Here is a 24,212-nt window from a genome sequence, read left to right on the forward strand (position 1 = left end):
AAAAATTTGATTCATATTAAAATACCAGTTTCATTTTAAGACTCTTTTCATTGCTCCAACCTCTCAGGCTTCACATTCCAGGCTGCTGCTTTCCCAGATTCAAATTCTCGAGCTTCAGATTCAGGGCTATCGCTTTCAAGTATTTTGCCTAAGTTTATTTCTGACCGGCTCATCTTTTGACCCAAAGTGAGAAAGAAAAAACCTTTTTATATGAGGAACATGAGCCCTTTATCAGGCTCAGAAAGGCGTCCGTCACGTGATGGCAGTCTCCTCTCACTCCGGCTTGAGCTAAATGGTTACCTCGAAGCCACCTGCTGTGGACGGGAGCCATCTACATAGCACATGCGGACTCACTGCCAACCCCCCACCCCTCACAAGTTGGGGTACCAGCAGGGCTAGCTTAGAATTAATTAGGCAGAAGCTAGAATCGTTTTGGAAGCCACAGGCAGTCAGTCCCCACATTCACACCAAAATGGGATTTTCCAATAGCCACCAGTATGGACATTTTAGACAAGCAGTGAAACAGACAAAGCCGGGGCTTCGGCGCTCCCCAAACCTGCAGGAGGTGGGACAGGGACCCAGCAGACGTGGGGCAGCCTGACGGGGCCAGCTCATCTTACCCTCCCACCTGGCTCCTCCAGACACCCATCCCACCTGGCGTTTGAATTTTAACAATCCATATTTGTTTCAATCTACTTTTCTCCTTTCACAGCAGCTTTATTGAGATATAATTCACACACCATAATATGCACCCTGATCAAGTCCATGATTCAGTGGTTTCATACATTCACAAGGCTGCGTAACCATCACAAATCCTAACTTTAGAACATTCTCTTTACCCAGTAAAATGCCTTTATAATACAGAGTGAATCTTTTTAAAGTGGCCTGGGGGAAAAAAAAGTATACATTTCTGAATACAGAAGACCACTCGATATCACACAACAGCCAATGGACTGCTGGACTCCAAAGCAAAGGGAAGCACTCCAGGGCCCGCGCTTCTCCTCTTCCTCACTGCACGCTCGCACCATGTCCGCTGATGCATCCCTTCCCATGAGGCACAGGCTCTGCCCACTTACTTGAGTGCATAAAAGGCTTAATGAAACCTGCCGGGTGATGACACTGGAACTTTATTTCTTACAGACTTCACATTATTGATTGTCCTGGAAGGCCAATGAGCAGCGAGGTCACGAGCTGGGAATCCAGCTGTAAGGCCCAGGGTGGAGCTTCCTCAGGTGCACAGACATAAGCTTGTATATTTCCAACGCGCTGCTCCTGAGCACAGACCTACGGGGCAGAACTTAGCACGCTGGTGCTCAGCATGGGGTCCTCCAACCGGCAGCACAGCATCACCTGGAGCTGACTCCACCCCAGGTCTACTTGATCAGAACGTGCACTTTAGCAAGAACCCCACAAGGTCATGTGTACCCTAACACTGAGCCCCAGAGGGAACGGACTTTGCCCTGGTGCCAGTGGGCCCCTCCCCAACTGCCAATCACAAATGCAACAGGCTAGTAACTCATAAAACCAACAGGAAGGTTACCAGTTAGAACTCACATGGAAAAAATAAGTCTGGATGGACATATGCTGACCTCTCAAGCATGGTTATGTTGTCTCAGCAAGCTGACAGCAGACTACCTCTGACCAGGCCGGCCCTGTCCAAACAACTGGGTACCCACCAGGACTGTCTGTCTCACTGGCAGACACAAAACACAAGCGCTAGACTGCGAACATGGTCTCAACGTGCACCCCCCGCATACACAGTACCTAAGAGTGTTCCCTCTTTTCTAGAATTCTGTGGACATCTTCAAACAACGAGGGCTTCCTCTGTCAGCTGACATCCCCTGTTGCTGGCGCCCAGTTGTAAGGAAGCCACGGACCCACGCTCTGGCCCAGGGAGGGGCTGCTCTCTCCGGCTTCCACTCCCTGCCTTCCCTCCTGGCGTGTGGGCGAGGCTGCCTGCTGCATCCTGGAGCCTCAACAGAGAGGCTCTCACCAAAGCGTCGAAGACCCAAAGACCGGGCTCCAGAGCTAGGTTTGTTTGTGGGTCTTCTCCAGGAGGAAAAATCACCAGGTGCTGCAAAACCATTTGTTGATTCACTACAAAGCTTTTTTTTTTTTTTTTAAGGGCTGCAGAATGACACGTGGGGCATCCCACTGAAAGGAAGGAGGGAAGAGAAGGAAGGAAGGGAGAGAAAAAGGAGGGAAGTGGGGAGGGAAGAGAGAAATGGGAAGGGGAAGAGAAGGGAGGGGGGGAAGGAGAAGGAACAGAAGAAGGGGGTGACTGTCCACGTTCCTTTCCACTTGACTGGTTCTTGTGTTACAAGAGGAACGTATTACTTGTGATTTTAAGAGCAAGATAAATGACTCTGAGATGCCAGGCGAGAGCACAGATGACAGCTGGATTCGCCGCCCAGGAAAAAAGAAAGAGGCCACATTCCACGCTGGGTTTCCACCCTCGCCAGCTAATGCCACCCAGCTGCCTACTGCAGACCTGGCATCCATCGGGCCCCATGGCAGCAGCAGTGAGTGTGTGGGTGTTTATTTCTCAGGGCACCAGGTATTGGGCACTGAGCCCACCGAGGGCATCGCCCATCATCTGGGTCAGCCCCGCTACAGCCCTGGGAGGCAGATGCCACCTTCCCAGTCTACACCCCCAGGTGTGTAACTCGTCTGAGGACACACACTGGCCCCTTCCTGTTCTGCACCTGCTGTTGGACTCGGACAGCCTTAGGACAGGGACACTGGTCCACATCCAACTCCCAGCACATTGTGTGCTCCCGACAAGCTTGTGCAATGAACAAGTGCATTCACAGCACAATGGGGAAAAAACACTTCCTCTCCTTCTAGCCCCACTTGCCAATTCACTGTACTCTCATTCCCTTCTTTTAGATAAGCCTCGTACCTGGAAAGCGTTTAATAAATATTTGGCTAACGAGTGAATAAAACACAACCTCATACCAATATCAGAATAACTCAAGGTAGTAACACAGCATCGACCCGAAGAACAAGGAGAGGAGGTGGGCTGTCTACAACTGTCTCAGAGACTAAACCACAAAGCATGAGACCCAGGAACCTGGAAGGAGTCCTATGTCACGGAATATTTAGAAAACAGGTGTAGCTTGTAGTATGAAAAGAAATTTAAATATTTTCTTAAAGCCGTCCTTCCAAAAACGGTAACCTTTCATGATTAAGGCTAAAACTCTCACATACTGTTGTCAGAAGTGTTGAATTTGGTTCATATTTATTAACATTTTTAATTTCAAACCTTTCATCTAGCAATTCTAAGAACTTATCCTAAACTCTATTCTCAAAGACACTCCCTTTCCCCATGAAAATAGTTAATACCTCACTAAATAACTCTGACATTCGCTACATTAATGTACCCTGGCCTACCCACCACAAAGGGTTTGCTGCTTTTCAGAACTACAAAGCTTACTAATTTAGCAAGTCCAGTACTATTTTTAACATGTTGTCGTACAATTAGCAGCTGTCAGCTCTCTGTGCTTAAATCTCTTTGAGGCCAATTAGTGAGCTGGCGGGAGAAGGGGCGGGAGGTGTGTGGAGATAAACATCATACAGAGTGCAGAGAAATAACAAAGATTATTTGTACAATCAATTTGAACCTGAATTCGGAAATTTCAGCAGCATCCAGAAAGCCAGCAGGGGTGGCCGTGTTCCGGCTTGTGAGGGAAGGGAGGAGCATGAGCTGCCGATGGCACGGTCTGGCTCTGTCCGACCTAACATGGTGGGGCTTTGTCTGCAAGCTTCCCAAGCCCCTCCCATCCTATTAAGGGCCCCCCATCTCTATCTTCCCACCTGCTCTCAGTGATTCACTTACACAAACTCTGAATGTCCCCTGGCAGGCGGACTTGGCCCCTCCCTGGAAGCCGACAAGCCCAGTGACCACCGTGCCCTAGAGCTGAGTGAAAACAGTCAATAGCCGACAGCGACTCCATCAGTACTGAACACGGGGCAGGAAATGTGTAAGCAGAGAAGCAGCACCAGATGAGAAGAATCTGCCAGCAATGAAATCGCCACTCTTGTTTCCCAGGTGACTTAAAAAGAACAGGCTTCTGAAAATTTCTCAACAGTAACTAAAAAATAAAAGTGGTCAAAGGGTATAAGCAAGTCACGTGGTTGCTGAATGTACCTGTTGTCCACCGTCTTTTGATGATGACGTCCCAACGGGTGTGGAGAGTTAAAAGGAGCACCCAAGGCAGAGCTGGAGCCTCACAGCCTCACACCACTCCATCAGGGGATGGTCAAGGGGTTGGGGTGCACCCAGCAAGGGGCTTGGGTGCAAGTGGTGGCCACTCCCAGAACAGACTGCAGACTGAGTCTACACTTTGCCTGTCAGTCTCACACATGAGAAGTCTAAAGCTGATCTTTTAAAAAGTGAACTCACTTTTGGTGGAAACAGCCCAAATGTCCACGAACAAATAAATGGAAGCAAAATGAGGCCTATGCACACAATGGACTATTATTCGGCTTTAAGAAGGAAGGCCATTCTGACACATGCTACAACACAGACGAACTGTGACACTGGGCTCAGTAAAATAAGCCAGTCTCGAAAGCACAAATACTGTATGATTCCACTAGGAGGAGGTTCTGAGAGTCGTCAGATTCTTAGAGGCAGAAAGCAGAATGGTGGCTGCCCGGGGCTGGGAGGAGAGGAATGGGGAGTTAGTGTTTAACAGGGACAGTTTCAGTTTGGGAACGGAAATGTCCTGCAGAAGGAAGTTGGTGATGGCTGCACAGCAATGCAAATTACTTAAAGCCATTGACTTACACACTTTAAAATGGTCAAGAAGACACATTGTATGTTACGTGTATTTTACCACAACAATAAAAAGGCAAGAACTCACCTTTGAAGTTGCCGATGTACAGGCCGGGCAGGATCTAGGAGGAAGAGACACAGACATGAGCCTGGCAGACTCTAAGTGGATGGCGTTGCAGAAGGGGGCCTCATCCAGCAGCAGGATCCCTGCAAAGGCCAGGCCCTTCCCCAGTACAGCCCCTCCCTGACAGACACGCGGGTGACCCAGCACCCCCAGTGGCCTGTGGAAGGCTGCAGGTGGTGCCCATCGCCTCGCTGGGTTGAGGGCCCGGCTTTGACCCCGTCATCCTCATTTGCAGCCCTGCAGTGCTGGTGGGCATTCTGAGGGTCCAAGTCCCCTGCCCCGCCTGCCCACCCTGGCCCCCCAGCCCTGGCGGCTCCGCAGCCCTGCGCTCTGCTGCACGAGGCCACTGCACACACGGTGCCCGCTGCACACACGGTGCCCGCTGCAGGCGGTTACGCTCCTGCCCACCTCACCCTTGGCCTGTCCTGAGCCCTGAGTCCAGGGCTGGCCCCGACTCAGTGCTGGCAGCCCTCTGTGTCCCCTGTGTGGCGACGCTGTTGCGAGGGCATGACCAGGTGAAGGCCCATCTTTCTGTCGGGGAAAACTCCTTGGGCAGCAAACGAATCCTGTCGCTCACTGCTGCCTCCCGAGCCCCAGGCCAGGAGGACCATCAACAAGGGGTTGTTAAATAATTAAATAAATGATCCAACCTGCAAATATATGCAAGTTAATAAGAACACATCTTCATTGCAAAATGTCCAAGGCAGTGGTTCTCCAACCAAACTCCCCATCCGAACTCCAGACTCTGTTAGAAACACAGATTTCTGGGCAAGCCCTCCTCTCCACCTCCAGCCCCCACACAGAACGATCTAGCAGATCAGCAATGAGAACTGGGGGCGGTTTCTTTCACACCCATGATTTGCGAAATAGGAAGCAAATTCTTGTCTTGCCAGCACTTTGCATGGACACTCTGAAATTTAAATAAGGACACAGTACCATTCATTAAAATACGCTCACTGTATCACTCACCATGATTTCCAAGCACATACAACCAGCGGTTTTGGTGACACTTCACCACAGATCCCTGGATGTCCCAGCCTCACCCTCTTGTCTGCCACTCCCATCCCCGCAGCTCCCCTATCTTTCTTCACTCCCACTGAGAAAGCCGAAAGAGCCTGTAGTACGGTTCTTCATGTTTGCTGATTTCTTCAAGAATCTTCCTGACCACCGGCTGCCTCGCTAAAAACTGCTGGCTCATGTCTAGTCATTGCAGGGGATCTATCTATCGTGGCTCACATCAGGGCAGCCGTGCTAGGCCCAGAGTTAGTCTCTCTGCAGAGGGACAACTAGCCAAGGGGCTACGTAATGTATCAACCAAAATGGGACAGTCCAAGAATGAAAACAGGCTCTGCTAATCATTACTCCAGGACAACAGGCAAAAGCCAGCAGTGACCCGGGCACAGGGCTGTGCGATCGCCCTGGCTGACTCAATACCCAGAGTGGTAAAGATGCAAAATTAGCTTGGAGAGTGCCCCATGGGACGGAGCTCAGTTATGTCCGTGACTGAAGTCACTGATGGAGGCAGGTCAGGTTAGCTCCGTAACCAGCAGCATGTGAGACGACGTCTCAGAGGACAACGCCAGCACCCACTGCCAGTGAGCTGAAACACCCAACAGGTCTTTCTGGAAGCATAATCAGTCTTTACGATTCTCCTGGGAGGAAGGGTGGAGTCTATACTTTATCATTCCTATTTTGAAACACAGGAACAATGCAAGTTCGCCCTGGATGTGGATCCCGCTGAAGTTCTCTGGCGAAGCTTGGCTGCAAGAGCTTTGCTGTGTATAGTCTCTCGTTCCCAACGGTCTGTCTTTTTCAGGATGTGGCGGTAGATACTAACGAGCATCATTGCCACGTGGCTCTTTTGGCTGGCAGTGCAATGACCCCTCCTTGACCAAACTTTAGCCAGGTTCCTGAGTCCTTTTCTCAAGAAGGCCCGGTCCTTGGCCGACCGAGTCCAGTGCGAACAGAGACCTGCTAAGTGTATCCCCTAAGACCCCACCAAGCTCCTCTTCCTCCACCCCGAGGTCTAATCCAGTTCCCGAGTGGTATTCCACCCACTCCCTCACCCTACCCTTGGCTTTCCATCCACCCTCGTCCCCGCCATACTGGTGTCAAGTCCTCCCCTGCTGCAATAGTCTTGAATGGAGTCCTCCTTGCTGGCTTAAGCAAGTGTCAGAAACACTTTTTTTTACAGCAGTGACTGCAAATGGCTCCATATCTCTCCAGTTATAATCACTGGGTGATTTTCTAGATCAGAATGTTTCTAGACCGTGAGCATGTTTATCTGCCCAAAGTCAGAGAACGTATCACTGTGGGGAAGTTCCTCAGGCACACGCTGGGCACTCAGGGTACAGGTGTGACTGAGAGACAGGACCCTGCCCTCATGGAGCAGCTCACACAGGGAAAGTGGAGGTGACCTGACCACTCTGGGGTGGCAGACAGCTTCCTGGGACACTGACACTCAGGGGAACTGCAGCCCAAGAGGAGCGGGCAGACAGGTAGGGGACAGAACAGTCAGCCTGGAGAAAGGGTCCTGTCTCTACTGGGGGGGAGTGGGAGAGAGGTGGAGAGAAGGCAGGGGCCAGTGCAAGGAGACGGTCCTGCACAGCAGACACTGTGGCCACTGGCGCTATCCAGACTCCAAGTTAGGTGCCATGAAATGAAATACTACTAAGATGCCTAAGATGTGTGGGACTGTGAGGAAGACAATCTCATGCATTTTAACTTAATATACCTTGAAAACGGTGCGAAAAACAGGAAAGGTGCAGCTGTGTGCAAGCACACGCCCTTCGTCACCGTGCTCACCTCGGTGACGGCGACGGCAAGGTCCTGGAGGAGCGCTTCCGCGTTTCTCTCTGAGCTTGCCTACACCATCTGACGCTCTAGTCCTGTGCATGCACTATGCCAATTGATGGTGGTTTTTTTTTTTTTTTTTTTAATCAAGAGGGATTACTTGGAAAACAGATTACGGCCCATTTTTTGCTTTTTTTCTTTATACGTCTACTGTCTTCTCTACTAAGCACAAACTAATAAATTTTATGTTATCTTTAAAACTAAACGAGGGCATGAGAGTAGACCATCTCTACATTCTAATGTTATAGAACCATGATTTTCTGACTCCTAAATTCACCGTCTGGAGCCCGGCTTGCTGCAGAACCATCTCAAGCAAACCACTCTTTTCCCATCCCCGTTGTCGAGTCCTCCTGCCCTTGACGATGCCACCTTCTCCCAGTCACCCCGAATGGAAAACCTGGGGCTCCCACCGCTGCGGCACCTCTCTCAATTCTCTGCTCCCCTCCTCCCGGGAACGAGAAGGCCCCTCACAGTAACCCTCCTCGGCCTTGCCCAGAGCCTCAATTCCCACAGGGGTTCCAGTAGTAGACACTGAACTCATTCCTCTGTCCTATCAAATTAATTTTCTAAAGCCATATTCTTCCTGGGTGATTTTCTACCTCAAAATGTTCAGTGACAACCCTTTTACTTAAAAAATCAAGGCCAAACATTCAATAAACATTCAGCACGGCTTTTGCAGATTGGCTCCAACGTATCTCTGAAGGGTTCCCCAACTTCCTTCTCACGTCCAGCCAAGCCAGGTCATCCCCACTCTCCCAATACCCCTTACTGGTCCCACCTTGCAATAGCACTTTCTTTGCCCCAAATAATCATTCTAAACAGAGAAGAAGTTCCCACTGTGTGGGGCCCTTTATCCCTTGGGAATGCTCGAAAATCACAAACCCCGTAATGGCCATTTATTTTATTGGTTTTCCGGTCTCTGAAACCCTTTCCTAGGTTTGGGGATATCCTGGGCCCAGGGAGTCTTGGTGGGAAGCAGAGCCCGGCTCTTCGTACAGAAGCTGCCGAAGCCGGTACCTGCTCACACGAGCCTTTGCTGCTACATGGGTGTGACCCGTGTGTAACAAGTCTGCACGCCGACTGCAGGGACAGCCTAGAGTATCCTCTTCGGCAACAGAGGCAGCAGGGCTGTTGGCACCTTCAGTGTTCACTGGCTGCAGCATCAGCATCTTGCAGTAGCCCCGGAAATGCTCTCACTGACCAGTTACAGCATCTGCTCCTGCCAAGGTTGCCCCGAGTCTGGCTCTCCAGCCTTCCAGGCTGGCTGCTCTGCTCTGTTCTACCTAAGGTAACCACATTTGGATGCTGTTGCTCACCACCACGGACCCTGATGTGGGCTTTCAACCTGGAAATCACAAAAATTTTGACCCATCTACTTTCACGATATTGTTGTTGCTGGTAATCCCTGAGTACAGAGAAAGAGAACATGAAATAAAATCGAGTAACTTTCCAGCAGAGGAGACCTGGGAAAAACAAGGTGTTCATCTGGAACAACCTGGCTGACCAGTCAGCCCATGCAGGAGCTGAGCTCAAGCCAGAAGCAAGAAACACAGAGAGAAAATGAAATCATTACCACCTGGTAGAAAGCCAGGCCAAGTCGGAAAAAAAAGTTTGTCAACACAACTCGGGAATGCCCCACTACGCTAAAGTAAAAAGCACGGAATTGATGCTAATCCTCTTCGGGCCTCTGAAACTGTCCTTTCCCTGTGCTGGGGACGCTGGTCCTGAGCGGCCTCCCACAAGATGACCACTTCCAGGGAGGTCTCTCCTGACCACCAAACTCCCGGGCACTCTCTCTGTCCTATCGCCTCGCTTTATTTTCTTCACCACAGTCATCAGTGGCTAAATGGCTTCATTCATTTCCTGACTTTCAGACTGATCTTGCAGCAGGGGGTGCATCTGTCTTGTCTCCTAATGTGTCCCTAAAACTTGCCCAGAGTCAAACACACTGAGAGGAAGTCAGTGAATAAATGGTGATGAAACAGCACAGGCCACAGAGGAAGATGGCTCTGGCATTCCGCAGGCAAAGACTCCTGTTTTCTGATACAAGACTGTCTGGGCATAGATAATACAGGCAGAACCCTTCTGCAGAAATGCTCTGAAATCATCCTAAAGATTCTCCATGCTTGATGGTTCCTCTTGATGGACAGCTTCCCACCCACGTCACACTGTGCTAACTCCAGCTTCACAGAAATGCAAAAACACAAATCCTCAGCCACAAAAACGCACTTAAGCACCAAAGAATACTGCTTCTAAGGCAGGAAATATTTTGGGTTTATTTTTTAAACATTTCTTTTAGTCCTTCAGGATGCATGGAATCTAAGAACCCCACCCAAACTGATGTTGAGAAGTAAATTCCTGGGCAAGCAGCTGCACAAGGCCATGTGTGGGGTGGGGGTGGTGGTGGAATCTTAATTCTTTCTCTGTCAGAAAGGACTTTCTGGGTTTCAAAGCCAGGGATGAAGGGGAAAAACTTTGGTGGATTCCTTGAAGGGTTAAATGTCACAGAGACTTTTTAAATGCCATTTGGCCATGGACTTAACCAGTTTGCATATAAAAAGGGAAGAATATGAGAATATTCTCCTGGGCCCTTAGAACATTGCCTTTAACATCTGCTCGTCAACATGAAACGAAAATGTAATATTAAATGGAGAAAAGAGAAAGCCCTCGGCGGGTGCTGTAGAGGAAAGGAACCAGAGCCCACCAGCACGTGGCCATCTGTCTGTCAGTCCTGCAGCAGTGGCTGAGTGTCCACTTCCTGCAGGAGGCTCCTCTCTAAGCTGCCTGGGACTAATCTGCATGGCAGGGTCTTCGAGTCTTTCATATTAACAACCCACTATAGGATCTAACCCAGTGCCTTGACAATAGCAGGTGTTCGATAATAATATCATGAACAGGTGAATGGATGACTGGACTATGCAGGCAACCAAGTCACCTGCTGCCAGGTGGAAACACATGAATTCAGCAGCACGAAGGTGCCTGACCTTCCAGCCCCTTCCCGTATGGAAATACAGCTTCTCAACCCTGTAAGCCCTATTCTACCTTTTGGTAACTCTCCAGTTCCAGACCACACAGGCCTCAGGAAATTCTGAGAGGAAGAACCCTCAACAGTGGTTCTCAACTGGGGATGATTTCACTCCCCAGGGGCTATCTGCCAACGTCAGGGACATTTCTGGTGGTCACAGGTGGGGAGGAGGTGCCACTGGCAACTACTGGGTGAAGATCTGAGATGTTGCTAAACCTCTCATAATCCACAGGGCAGTCTCACGAGTAATGATCCTGAAATGTCTACAGGAGCAGCCGTTGATGAACACCGGTCTATGCCTGGAGGGAACATATTCCCCTTGAATTATAATCCTTTCCCAACTATACTCCCTCATCTTCCTAACAGGGCAAAAGCCATCCTCAAACAAGTGCCAGTCACATCCAAGAATACTCAAAACAGACTGTATTTGAACTTTACAGTTTGGAAAAATGTGTTCTAATAAATTCCCATTTGCTTCTCCCAATAACTCAATGGTAATTGGGGAAGGTATCATTACCCTCATTGTAGAGCCAGTGAGGAGACTGGATTAGCTAACCACCTAAGGTCTTTTGGTTGTATACATCTATGAATCCAGGAAGGAAAAAAATCCTGACGCTTAGAAACATTTAAGTGACTTGTTCAAGATGACACCCGTGAAGCAGCAGAGAGCGGAGGTTCCCCAGGTCAGGCTCTTTGGTAGCCAGCCCCTCTTAGCAACAGTGGGCTCCCCAAGGGAACGAGATGCACCCACTGAAGTGAGGCCTCCCAGCATCACGAGAGGCTTCCCGAGAAGTACAGGGATGGCAGCCATTCCCACCAGGCAGGGTGCTTTCAGAGGACACACACCAGGGAGGAAGGAAGAGGCCACAAGGCCAGGCAGGCCGGATGCTTGATGAGCTGAACGAACCCTGGCAGTCAGTGGAGGGCAAGATGCCAACCAGAGGGTCCTCACATCCTGCCCTAGAACGCGAGGCTTCAGCCCACTTTTAGGCTGATCAAGATAAAGACTTCTGGCACATGAGAAGCATTTCGGGCAGCCTTCTCTGACATAATGTTTGGCTGGAGACCAGTCGTTGTTTTGTTTTTCATGGGGTTTTGTAGTACTGAAGACTAATAAGTAGACAGTGAGGGCAGGAGTTTTGTTTACGGGCTCTCCCCCAAAAGATTTGAGGGTTCAGCCTCGAGAGAACTTTGAGTCAACTAGGAGTTTTCAAAGGCTCCACAGGAACACGACATTTGCATGCAACACCCTGCTTAGTTTAACCCTAATCTCACCAGAGACATTTACTAGACGAACATCTCAGCAGACGAGTATCTTAGAGGCACTCTGCATTGTGGCTGAGCGACTGTGGCTTTGAGTCCCGGCTCAGCTACCCCCCCGCTGGGTGACCCTGGCAGTTCCCTAACCTCTGTGCACATCAAGAAAACAGGCATGGAAATAACAGGACCTGCTTCATGGAGTTGTGGCTTACTCTACGTAGTAACGTACTCAAAACACACCATAAACTCATTGGCGATTATAATTTTGGCCAGCGTAGGGCATCTACCTAGGGATTGCACACACAAACAAAAACAATAAAAAAATAATTTTAGTTGCTGCCTTTTACCCCCTTCTTTATCAATGTCAAACATGAAGGAAGAGAGGAGGTGATTTTGGCTATTTGACAAGTAATCGAAGCTATGAGGAGCTTTTCAAATTACTTTTCAGGAATTTTAAAACTGACTTGGGATGAATTGGCACCCAGCTCAAAGGAAAGACTTTTCCTATCCTCAAAATCAGTAGAGACTGGGGTTCAAACCCAGTTCCGCCCTGCCTAGCATTGGACCTTACTTATGTTACCTAACCTCTCCAAATCTCCATTCCCCAATCTGGGCAAATATAAGGTCGTTTGACCTTATATGGCTATTATGAGGCTGAGATTTTATAAAGTGTTAAAAAAACAAATGGTTCACAACGGTGTTGCTTTTTTCTTTGAAATGGGGTCTCGCTCTGCCGCTCAGGCTGGAGTGCTGTGGTACAATCACGACTCGCTCCAGCCTAGACTTCCCGGGCTCAGGTGATTCTCCCACCTCAGCCTCCCAAGCAGCTGGGACTACAGATGCAAGCCACCACACACTCAGCTGATTTTGTTTGTTTATTTGTTTGTATGTTCGGTAGAAACAGGGTTTCGCCATGTTGCCCAGGCTGGTCTTAAACTCCTGGACTCAAGCAGTCCACCTGCCTCAACCTCCCAAAGTGCTATGATTACAGGCACAAGTCACCGCACCCGGTCCTGCCTTCATTTCCTCATCTTTAATTTTCTAGAATACAAAAGCCTTTTTCCCTTCCATCTTCTGATAATCTGCTGTGTATACCTAATGGAAATTGGCACAGTATTTTGCCATACAGGAGACCGGAATGTACTGACAAGAAGAGCCATCATGGGGATGTGAAATAATAGAAACTGCTCTCCCAAAGCAGTCAGAATGGAGCCTGCACTGTTTAGACCAGAAATGTTCTTTTGCCAAAAATGACCAATGTGTGTGTATGAGATTGGAAAGAAATCTTGTCCCAATAACCTCAGGGCACACACATTCCAAGTTATGTTAGTTCCCAAGGCATTGCACATATTTGTAAATGTTCTTAGAAAATGTTCTAGGGGTAGCACCTTCCACTGATTCTGCAAATCAACATTCTTCTTTTTTTACAGATGGGAAAAATACGAAGCCTCGTTCCAAGTCACACAGTAATATATGGAAAAGTTCTAGTTAAGGTTCTTAAGTTGGCCTCCAGCAATCTACTTTGCCACAAACTAACCTTGTGATTTGGGGTAGTTCCTCCTGATCTCACATAAACATGTTTACTGCAGCAGGATTCCTTGCCTGGGCTGAATGCCCCTTCTAGGTCACTTTCATTCCATCTTCTGCTTTCCCCACTTTTCTGAAATTGCCTATGTGATCCTCTGGAGCCTCTGCTCCTCCCTGCCTTGTTTGTTCTCTCTCTCTCTCTCTCTCACACTCCCACACACATACACACCCTGTGTTGTGCAACACAGCAGCCATCAGCCACAGTGACTACTGAGCACTTCAAATGCGGCTAGTCCAAAATGAGACGCGATTTAGGTACAAAATACATGCTAGGCTTTGAATATATAAGTGATCTGGGGATCCCGAGATTTTTCCTTTCACAAAGACATAGTAAAAAACATGAAATCTTCCACGAATAATTTTATATATTGGTTACATGTTGAAACAATAGTTTTAATATATTGTTAGATAAAATACGTTATTAAAATTAATTTCACCAGTGTATTTTTTAATGTGGCTCCTGGAACATTTTAAGTTATAAACATGGCTCGCATCATATTAGTGCTGGACAACCGTTGATCTATACTGAAGGTTCTGTGAAGGATTTCTGGGTCATTTACCACTGCACCCCCTTTTCCTCCCTCCCCACCCACTAGCACAACACTTGGCTCACAGTATGTACATAATAAGTAAATGTTGAAGCAGAGAAGTCTCTAAATCTCTCTATACATATATTTCTTTTTTTTTTTTATTTGAGACGTAGTCTCGCTCTGTGGCCCGGGCTGGAGTGCAGTGGCCCGATCTCAGCTCACTGCAAGCTCTGCCTCCCGGGTTCATGCCATTCTCCTGCCTCAGCCTCCTGAGTAGCTGGGACTACAGGCGCCGCCACCTCGCCCTGCTAGATTTTTGTATTTTTTAGTAGAGATGGGGTTTCACCGTGTTAGCCAGGATGGTCTCGATCTCCTGACCTCATGATCATATATTTCTTCATTTATACACTGTGAGTCTCTATTCACAAGATATTAAAAGTCAAGCAATTTATTACCCATTTTGAAAGGTAAAAAGTGTATGAATATTACTGCTTTTGCTGAAAAGCATGAAAATAACGTTGATCCCTTAGGCAACCATCTGTATTCCTAAATATATTTTTTGAATTGTATTACACAAATACTATAAATTTAATGCTGAAAACGGTGGAGAGTGAACAGCTCAAGTGGGAAAAACTGTAGAAATAACCAAAGGAAAGCTGAGACACCACCATCATCAACGGGAAGGCAAACGGAACCCACAAACTGACGATGACCATCTTTATTGTTCTGTTTTAATTTAAAAAGCAGAAGGCTCGTGATGCTGATGGATTCCAGTGCTCATGGGAATATAATACAAGTATTTATCCGAGAGAGACAGTCTGTTTCCAAACTTGATCACTTGCCAAAAAAAAAAAAAGTGAATACAATTCTGTTTACCAAAACACCTCAGTATTGTATGCAGGCCCCAAACACACAATAGTTCTCTCACAAACTGAGTCACCAGGATACAATAAACATGACATGGGCATGTGAAAAGTTAGACAGGTTTTCCTGGACTGACTCCCCACTGCACAACACTCCAGCTCAAACACCCAAACCACTGCTGACCCCGTGTTGAGAGACATGGAAGAAAACACAGCCACGCTGCCATCCCCACCCAGTGTGGCAGCTGACAGCGTGTAGAGATGTGGGGGGGTGGAGCACAATGAATAAGTGAAGCGGAAAGACGACTCATCTAATCCAGGACCATTCAAAGACCTGTAAAAAGGGGCTGTCTTTGTTGTGGGCTTTGTAAAGTCTGGTGAATCCTTCCTTGAAACCAGCCAAGTACCAAGTAACAAAATCTTTAACCTTGTGGTTCACATGAACACACCCCGGCAACTCTCAGCCGCAAGAGCTGGAATCTGGCAACTTCCTTGGACAGGAAAGGCGATCCCACGGCCTGGGAAGTGAGGTGCGGGGACACAACAGAACACAGGGTGGGGCCGAGAAACGGACCGGACAAACGGAGCAACACAGATTTTCTAGAGGCCTCATGGGGCAAGCAGCCAGCAACAGGTTGCCCTCGTCGCAGAAGTCACATAACCTAATCAGCTCTGAATCTCTTCTCTGCTTCCCACTTATCTAGAAACAGCTCAGGGCTGAGGACTCTGTTAACTTCTCTGTCCACAAGAAAAACGTATCTGCGCCCACAGGCAGCCAGCCACACAGAATCTGAGGAGAAAGAGGAAATTACAGCGGACGCCCGTTTACTAATGATGTGGGAGGGTGATGCTTCAAGAGCGCAGTTTGGGAGCGAAGAGGAGGGGAAAAAAGAAACCACATCCATTCGGCGCTCAGCTGATCTCTCGGCAGAACAAGTGTCCACGCTCCCGAAGCGCACGGCTCGTTCCAGCCTCAGACACGCACCTGCTGCCAGGCGGCGGCCCGGGCTGCCCACCCGGAAGCCGGCAGGGCGGGGGCGGGAACCCTCCGAACCCCGACTCCGCAGTCGCCGCCCAGGCGCGCCGCCCCTCCCTCCGCGCCCGTCCCCCCGCGGGCAGGGGCACCCCGGGCTCGAGTCGCCGGGCAGCCAGGACGGGGCGGCCGGCACCCGTCGCAGAGGAGGCTGCAGCGCGGAGCACACCCAGCGCGAACGAGGGAAGACGTTACCTTGTTCATCCCATTCCCCATGGCGGCTGAAGGCGAACCCTAGCGCCCCTGGCCGTGTGCTCGCAGCTCACTATGGCATGTTACAGGGAGGAGCGGCGGCGGCGGGCGGGGAGGAGGCGCGCGGGCGGGACTGAGTGCGCGCAGTGTCGACAAGTCGGCGGCAGGGCCGGGCCGGGCCACCCAGCGCGCTCCAGAGGCGCGGCGCGGAAGGCAGGGCTTTCTGTTCGCCGCCTGGAACTTCCCGGCGGGAGCAGCGCAGGGGCCCCGGAGCCTGTGCCGGGCAGTGGTCCCGCCTGGCCGGTCCCCGCCCCGTGCGCACCGGGCAGGCCCAGCGTCCCTCCTCGGTCCGCCCGCCCGCACCCTGGGACTTGTAGTCGGGTTCCCGCTCCGCCTTCGCGAACCCCGGCTCGCGGCCGCCGGGCGGGGGAGGCTCGGGCTCGGGCTCTCGGGCGGCCCCAAGCCCAGAGCGCGTGCGCGGCCCGAGCCGCCCGCCGGGGCGCCCGAGACTGGGGGGCGGGGCCTGGCGGACGCGCAGGCGCTGCCTTGACCCGGCGGCTGCGCCGGTCTCGAGCCCGCTCCAAGGTCGGGGGTGCCCGGAGCCCTTTGGCCTTTTCCCCCGGGGCGACTCCGGGGGCCGGTTACCAGCAGTCGCTACCCTGCCTTGGCTGCCTCCGTGAATCAGGTGCTAATCAGAGGCCTGGTCTCTGGGGGCTCCCCTGCCTGGGTTTTCTGAGTGCGACAGATTTAGGCCGGGGGATTTCCTGCGGCCCTGCCCGGTGCACCGAGACCGAGAAGGCTCGCGGGTGGGGAGAGCTGGGCTGCCTGACTCACCCCCGGGAGGCCTGACCTCCCTACCCTGGGGGAGCAGATGGCTGGATCTCTGACCGCGGACCTCACGGCCTTGGGCGATGTGTACCCCTTCATGTCTGCATTGTGGTTCCGTCTGGAATGGATCAATTTCTAACCTGTAGCAGAATTGTTTTGGGCCTTCTATCAACGTTCGTAAATTCTTAAGTTTCTCTCCGGGGACAGAATCCTTGAGCCAGTATTTTTTCTTTTTAATATGTGTATCCTCAACCATGTCCTGAACATAGTAGATGCTTAATAAATATTTGCTGAATGAGTACATGCATCAGTCTGATGTGCCCTGGCTCACCCCTGCTGACCTCATTTTATCTTCTTGCTAAGCGAGTTACAGACATGCTGGTCTCCCGTGTGTTCCTTGAACCTGTCAGGCTTGCTGGGCTGTGCTCACTATCCAGACACCTGGATCCCCAGCTCTCTGCATAGCTGCCTCTTGTCTCTGAGGTATGGGCCCAAATGCCATCTCTCCTAAGAGGCTTTTCCTAACCACCCAGTTCCAGGTGGGTCCTCCAGTCACTATCATATTACTCAGTATTATTGATCGGAAAATATATGTATTTGCTTTCTTTTTATCTGTCTCACTCGCCAGCAACTTTCAGATTAAAAAAAAAAAAAGTTGTCTTATTCAATACTACAGCCATGTGGCCTGGGACAGAATCTAGCACAAAATAGTGATTTTGTAAATATCTGTGAAATAAATTAATAATTTCTTGTGGCTAAGAAAACGGGTGAGGTTCTGAGGAATGTGAACGTTTGGAAAGAGCTTGTAGACTCCATCTGTCGCCATTTCTGTCCTTGTACACCGTATCTTCTGGGCAAGAAATGGTATCAAAACCCTCCGTGTAGAAAGCCCTCACTCAATATGCGCTTGCATGTTTTCTGTGGATAGAATGGGACCCAGACCCAGAGTGCGCTTCCTCCCTCTTGTTTTGGGAGACTGTTCCTTCTTCACTGCCTTCACTTCCTCTTCTCCCGCCTGCTTCTCAGTCACCTGGACAACTTGCTTTCCCCTCTGCCACACACTGCCATTAAGTAACTGTTTTTACGCCTTCCTGCTTAGAGACAACACAGAATAGTTAGTGGACTGCCTGGGGAATCCCGTAATCAGCCTCTATTTCTAATTCTTAAGGAGGTCTTGAGCAAGATGATCAACTTTTCTGAGCTAGGTTTTTTCTCTCTCTTTAAAACAAGACCACTAAACTGTGAATTTTTGAAGCTTCTATCCAGCAACCAATGAATTACTTCTACAGCCCTCTGCCCTCCTGGGGCTGTTCATCCAACAGTCAGATGAATGTTTAAGAACACAACCAGTTCATAAACTGGTACTTGACCATGAATGACAAATTCATATCAATTTTTTTCTTCTGTCATCCTCTTGGAATATTTATTCTCTTATTCATACTCTTCTTATAGATGTATTTCTCCAGCTTGGACCATCTGCTTGGCAATTCCCCCTAAACTCAGAACCTGCCATGGCTTCCTCCTTACAGTCAAAATCAGCATTCAGTATGGTCCTAAAAGGTCCACATGCCCAGAGTTGCTATCAAAATCTCAAATTTTTCTCAAATTTTTCTTTTTGGTTAAATGAGAAAAGAGGAGACTATTAACACCAGAAGTCAGAAGAGGAAGATTTTTTTAAAAAAATGTATTGGTTTTGGCTGGGCATGGTGGCTCACGCCTGCAATCCCAGCACTTTGGGAGGCCGAGGTGGGTGGATCACCTAAGGTCAGCAGTTCTCGACCAGCCTGGCCAACATGGCAAAAATCCTGTCTCTACTAAAAATACAAAAATTAACCAGGCATGGTGGGGTGTGCCTGTAATCCCAGTTACTCGGGAGGCTGAGGCAGGAGGATCGCTGGAACCCAGGAGGCAGAGGCTGCAGTGAGCCAAGATTGTGCCACTGCACTTCTGTGTGGGTAACAGAGCAAGACTCCATCTCAAAAAGAAAAAAATACTGATTTTGTGGGGTTGGGGAGTTTCCCACAAGAGACCCCCTGTACTCTCCTCCACCCTAACCCTGGAACACCTCTCTTTATTATAATAATAATTCCCAATGTTCACGTCTTGCAGTTCTATAACTTTTACTCTCTAGCTCTTGATTATGGAAAGAGAGGAAGAGAGGAAACTCTTCAACAAAGCTGACATATTTCACATCCAAAGTACAATCTTTATTCATTTGTTCTTTATCCCACTCATAAAAATTTTAAGGCATCACAAGCCCAGTGGATTTTCACACTATGTAAGATTTTTACTTCCACTTTTCTTCTTGTTATTTTCTTCCTCTCAGTACTGCCAATGTCACAAATTTTGGCAGCAACTCCAAAACAGGTAAAGCCTTCATGTGTGCACAATAAGGAATGGTCTACGAAGTGCAGAGGACAGCTGAGTCCGTACTTACACATGGTTAAGGATAACTGGTTAATGGTGTGTTTAGTGAGCAGTAACCTTAAACTTTAAGGTGGCGGTGTATAAAAGCCCACAAACAGAAGCTCAACCATTAGAGTTAGCCAAATCATTGTAGGTGTTAGTGATAATTTCAGAGCATTGAGATTAACCTCTACCCAACAGAGAAGTAATTATGTAATAATCTTCATTGGCCTCTTGAACATATTGCAGTCCAGAGTTTCTCAACTTCGGCAAAACTGACATTTGAGGCTGGATAAATTTTTGTTCTAGAAGGCTGTCCTGTGCACTGCAGAATATTCAGAAGCATCCCTGACTTCTGCTCATTGCATTCTAGTAGCACCCTCTCAGTCATGACAATCAGAAATGTCTCCAACTCCCCTGTCTTCAATAACCCGCTAAATCTACACTAATAGATCATGTTAGTTCTCTGCAGAATTCTTAAGCCAAAGCCACAATTGTTCATTATTAACAAATTCAGAACAAGAAGCTAAAATGAGGGGCTAATCTAGCCAAAGCATGACTAAAAGTAAAAGAAAGCTAGAATCTGAAGAGTTGTGGAAAGAAGAAAAAAGGTGGAACCTGGAATTACGGAAGCAAAAGCACAAAACATTTTCTCTGTTTCTCCAGCACTGTCCGGACAGAGGCGGCCCAGCTGAATACCTGAGTTCTCAGGGCCATGCAGAGCAGCCTGACCATGAGGATGGGCCCCTGTGGTGTACGACCTCAGCTCTTCAAAGGTCACAATTTCCAGTCTTCCAAGCAGTCTTCTGATTACGAACATGGTTTTCTCCCTTCACTTAAGAGATTTGGGGGTTCAGATCTCAGCACAGATATCTGGAGAGTGTGGGGTCAGGGAAGAGCAGCAAGAGGAATGGATATCCAGGTAAGTGAGCAGGAGGGCAGAGAATCTGGGAGAGGTAAAGGGAAAATGTTGTCAGGCATTTAGTTGGGAGTCAACAAAAGTCTGTGGACAGAGTTCCTGGGAGGATTGGCAGAGGCTTGCAGGAATGAAGTTATCAGGCAGATTATAAAACAGTGTCAAGCAAAGGGGAGATAAGACAGAGCCCTGGTTCCTAAAATTTGGAGGTCACATTATCATCAGCCTGCAGGTCAGAACATGTATGCCTGTGTATTCTCAGGACAACTATTGTTTTCCCCCACATGGTAGCTGCCTGAGGGCAGGGACCAGTTGTTAAACAATCTTAGTGTCCAGCATCTAAAATAGTTCCTAGTGTGTGGGGAACCATGTAGATGTTTGTCGATTTAGGAAAGAAACACATCTAGGAGGCCGTTGAATTTATCCAGGCATAAGGATCACAAATAATTCACCCTTTGATATGCCAGAGACTCCATCAATGCTGCCATCTCCTCATGTTTCCTTTTCTTGAGCAATGTAGTTTCCATGTGAGATGGCTGTCTGGGAGAAACCAGAATCCTGTTGTCTTTTGTTTCTGAAACAGACATAGGGCACACTCGACAGAGAGAGAGAGAGAGAAGAGAGAGAGAAGATGAGAAGAGAAGAGAGAGGAGAGAGGAGGGAGCCCTCGCACACAATGCTTCCACGTATTGCTGTACTCCACCCCTTGGTCTGCAGCCATAGCCGTACTTGGCAGAACACAATACTCTCTGTGGTTCTGCCTCTTGGCATCAAGTTGTTCTTTGATCTTTGGTTAAGAAACCATGCCTGACTTATGCATGGCCCTGATGGAAGTTGCTTACATTCATTTTCCATGTGTGGAATGGTCTGACTTGGCCCATGTACTTCCCTGTCTCTACAGAGGAAGCTCTACCTGGGACAACAAACCAGGCCCTTAAAACTTTCCATGGTTGAAAAACGAAAAAAAACAAAAACATTTTATGGCTAATGACTCCAGTCCAAAACAATTAACAAGATCTGAACCACGAATGCCTTTTTAATCTCAGGAGAATAATCATCATTTTCATCAGTGTCTGACAGGACTCCTGTGAGACAGAGCGTGGGCATTACTTTCTCAGCCTAACTCGCCTGGGCAGAAGGAGACATGGCCGGAAGGTCTTACCATTTGCCTTGGATGTGGTACTCTTTCTGAGGTCTCCGACTCTCTTAAAATCCTGTTCAAAATGATCATGTGGACAGCAGGAAATGGACCCGAAGTGTCACTGCACAGGGAGTCTTAACCATCTGCATTTGCGGCACCTGCACTGTCAGCCGCCCTCTCTGAGGCACACTTCTGCTTCTTCAAATGCCTGCAGAGACCAGGGGGCAGTCCAGAAGTGAAGACAGAGGGAGGACAGCAAGGGAAGCCCCAGCTCAAAGAAGTGACTGGGCTAGGGTGGCCCTCCTCAGAGATGCTTCTGCCTGCCTGCTGAGTGTCACTGTTGAGCTCTTCCCCAGTGCAGAGCTTTGCCCTGCTTTGTTTTCGTTATTCACTCTTTCATGCAAAACTGAAATTGAACTGGGTCTGAAGACACTAAAAAATGTCTGGGTAGGGGGCTACACGGAGCAGGGGTTTTCCTGAGAGAATGGAATGTCCCATGAGAAATTTCACTTACCATGAGAGGGGAAGTCCGTTTCGTATGACATGATATAACATTGTCATTATAAACTCTCCATTGGGTTTCATGTGTTAATATTTATCATTCTTTTGATTAGTTATTCATCAAGAAAACCCTGTGGATTCTGAGAAAATCATCATGTATCGAGGGTTCCTCAGGCTAGATGATGGACCCAGAATCATTTTCTCTATTCTTTACAACAGAGAACTTGCTGGGTTGGTTGGTTGGTTTGTTTTACCAAACACCACTTGGCCTGCAGGCGAGGAGCTGTCCTTGCCCAGATGAGACAATCTCATCTGAAGCAACAACCTGGTACCAGGATATCATGTTTACTCATGAGAATACCATTGACCATCGGCCTTCAAGTGAAGGTTGACCTGTGCATTTTTTTTTTTTAAGACAGAGTCTCACTCTGTCCCCCAGGCTGGAGTGAAGTGGTGCGATCTTGGCTCACTGCAACCTCTGCCTCCTGGGTTCAAGTGATTCTCATGCCTCAGTCTCCCCAGTAGCTGGGATTACAGGACCATGCCAACACTCCCTGCTAATGTTTTATATTTTTAGTAGAGACAGGGTTTCACTATGTTGCCCAGGCTGCTCTCAAACTCCTGAGCTCAGGAAAGCCACCCCCCTTGGCCTCCCGAAGTGCTGGGATTACAGATGTGAGCCTCTGCGCCCAGTCTGATCTGTGCTTTTCACCTTCTCTGCATGCCTGTGTGCCCTTTCTGCATGAGGCCTCAACTCCAGACCCCGCAAACAGCAACTAACATGAGGACAACTGCTGGGAAGAGGCTCAAGCCATTGCAGCCTGATCACACAAGGTTGGGATAGATTTCTTTCTCATCTCTCATATGCCCCTTGCGAAAAATGGGGGGGAGGGGAGAAAAGTCTGGGGCTAAGCTTGCCCTGTTTCATCCATGCACAGTTTGCATTACTGAACAGACTAGAACAATGTGTCAATCTAAAAACATTTATATTTGGCTTAAATGACAACAGTTTATCTGCCCTCCTTCCCCAAAATACAAAGCAGTACCTATCTTACCTCTGATGTGATTAAAGTGTCCATGATGGTAATTTTTCCCAAGCAAAGCCACAGTCTGTCTTAAAGGTGAGATGAGATCTTTGTCTCTACAGACAGAAAACGTTGTAACTTTTAAATGGCAGTTCCCCTCCTGCTTGTTAAGCTTTACAGGGCAGCTTAACAGGTGGGCAGGTGCAGTGAATGGGCAGAGAGATAACTGATATATAAGACAGATATGTGGACATCTTACTGTAGTGCTTTTAAAAATATGTATAGTTTAAAATAAACTTTAGCTTTCAAAATTTCACTGTTTTTGTTACTGTGATAACCACCAAGCCAAAGGGGCAGGAAGCTCTCGGCATTGTTGGCGTTTTACCCGAGCCACGGTATGAAGCTTCTTTTTGGTCTAAAAGTATGTTTTTTTAGTAATGGCAACTCTAGAACTTCAGAGTCAGTGTAAGAGTTGATTCTGATTGGTAACATTACATATCTGAGTATCACAGGGCTGTGGAAGTAAGACGTCTGATCAAGTGCTCGCAGAACAACTCCTTGGAAACAAGCTTTCTTCTAGTTGTGGATTAAGTGCAACTCTTTCACAGACTTAACATTCATAATCCCTTGGCCTTCTTTTTCTGTTTTCTTAAATGTACAGTTTTAGTTGTATCGGTTACTTTCTATTTAATTTGCTAGAATTTCTTATTTCTAAAATGTTTAGTTACCAAATTAAAAAAGGACATAATTTGGTTCTTCCATTTGGTATAAAAGCCTCTGGGCTATGGGTCACCAACGTGTCCTGGCTTGCCCAGGATTTCCTGATTCTGAAACTGAAAGTTCTGCATCCCAGGAACCCCTTCAGTCATGAGCAATCTGGGACAGTTGGTTACCCTATAACCGTGGTATATTTTGGTGAAATATACTTTAGGTTTAACGAGAAAAAGACAATTATGATTTAAACACCATCCTCTTTAGGTACAAATAATTCCCTGCGTGAGATGCTGAAGGAGAGCAGCTGCCTCCCATTGCTGGGCAGGGCCAGGCACCCTCAGCTGCTTGGAACACATGGCAGGAACGAATGTCTCCTCAGGGCTTGGACCGGGCAACTGATGCTTTCCAGAAGGAAATACTGGCTGAGGAAACTTCAA

At 48.4% G+C, this 24,212-nt stretch overlaps 1 protein-coding gene and 1 long non-coding RNA gene across 7 annotated transcripts in view; one reads left to right on the top strand and one right to left on the bottom strand.

Moving 5' to 3' along the window:
* The window catches only part of DUSP22 (dual specificity phosphatase 22), a 57,070-nt gene extending 40,343 nt beyond the window's left edge, over window positions 1-16,727 (bottom strand). The window contains exons 1-2 of one of the 5 annotated variants that reach the window (XM_023221047.1): window positions 16,248-16,727; window positions 4,866-4,899 (exon numbers count right to left, since the gene is read on the bottom strand). In XM_023221047.1, coding sequence (XP_023076815.1) covers window positions 4,866-4,899; window positions 16,248-16,268 — 55 coding nt within the window. In that variant the 5' untranslated portion in view covers window positions 16,269-16,727. Of the gene's footprint in view, window positions 1-4,865; window positions 4,900-5,551; window positions 12,395-16,247 lie in introns of those variants that run through there. The other 4 variants (XM_023221045.1, XM_023221046.2, XM_023221044.2 and 1 more) reach the window with 4 other exon arrangements.
* Window positions 16,728-17,429: 702 nt separating this feature from the next.
* On the top strand, window positions 17,430-22,548 carry LOC111548548. Of its 2 annotated transcripts, none has more exons than XR_002733462.2 (3): window positions 17,430-17,555; window positions 20,145-20,400; window positions 20,978-22,548. It is a non-coding gene; the product is annotated as an uncharacterized LOC111548548 (long non-coding RNA). The 2 variants fall into 2 exon arrangements; XR_002733463.2 differs by having other exon boundaries at window positions 17,437-17,611.
* The last annotated feature ends 1,664 nt before the right edge of the window (window positions 22,549-24,212 follow it).

Source organism: Piliocolobus tephrosceles, chromosome 5, assembly GCF_002776525.5.
Source record: "Piliocolobus tephrosceles isolate RC106 chromosome 5, ASM277652v3, whole genome shotgun sequence".
Taxonomy (NCBI): Eukaryota; Metazoa; Chordata; class Mammalia; order Primates; family Cercopithecidae; genus Piliocolobus; species Piliocolobus tephrosceles.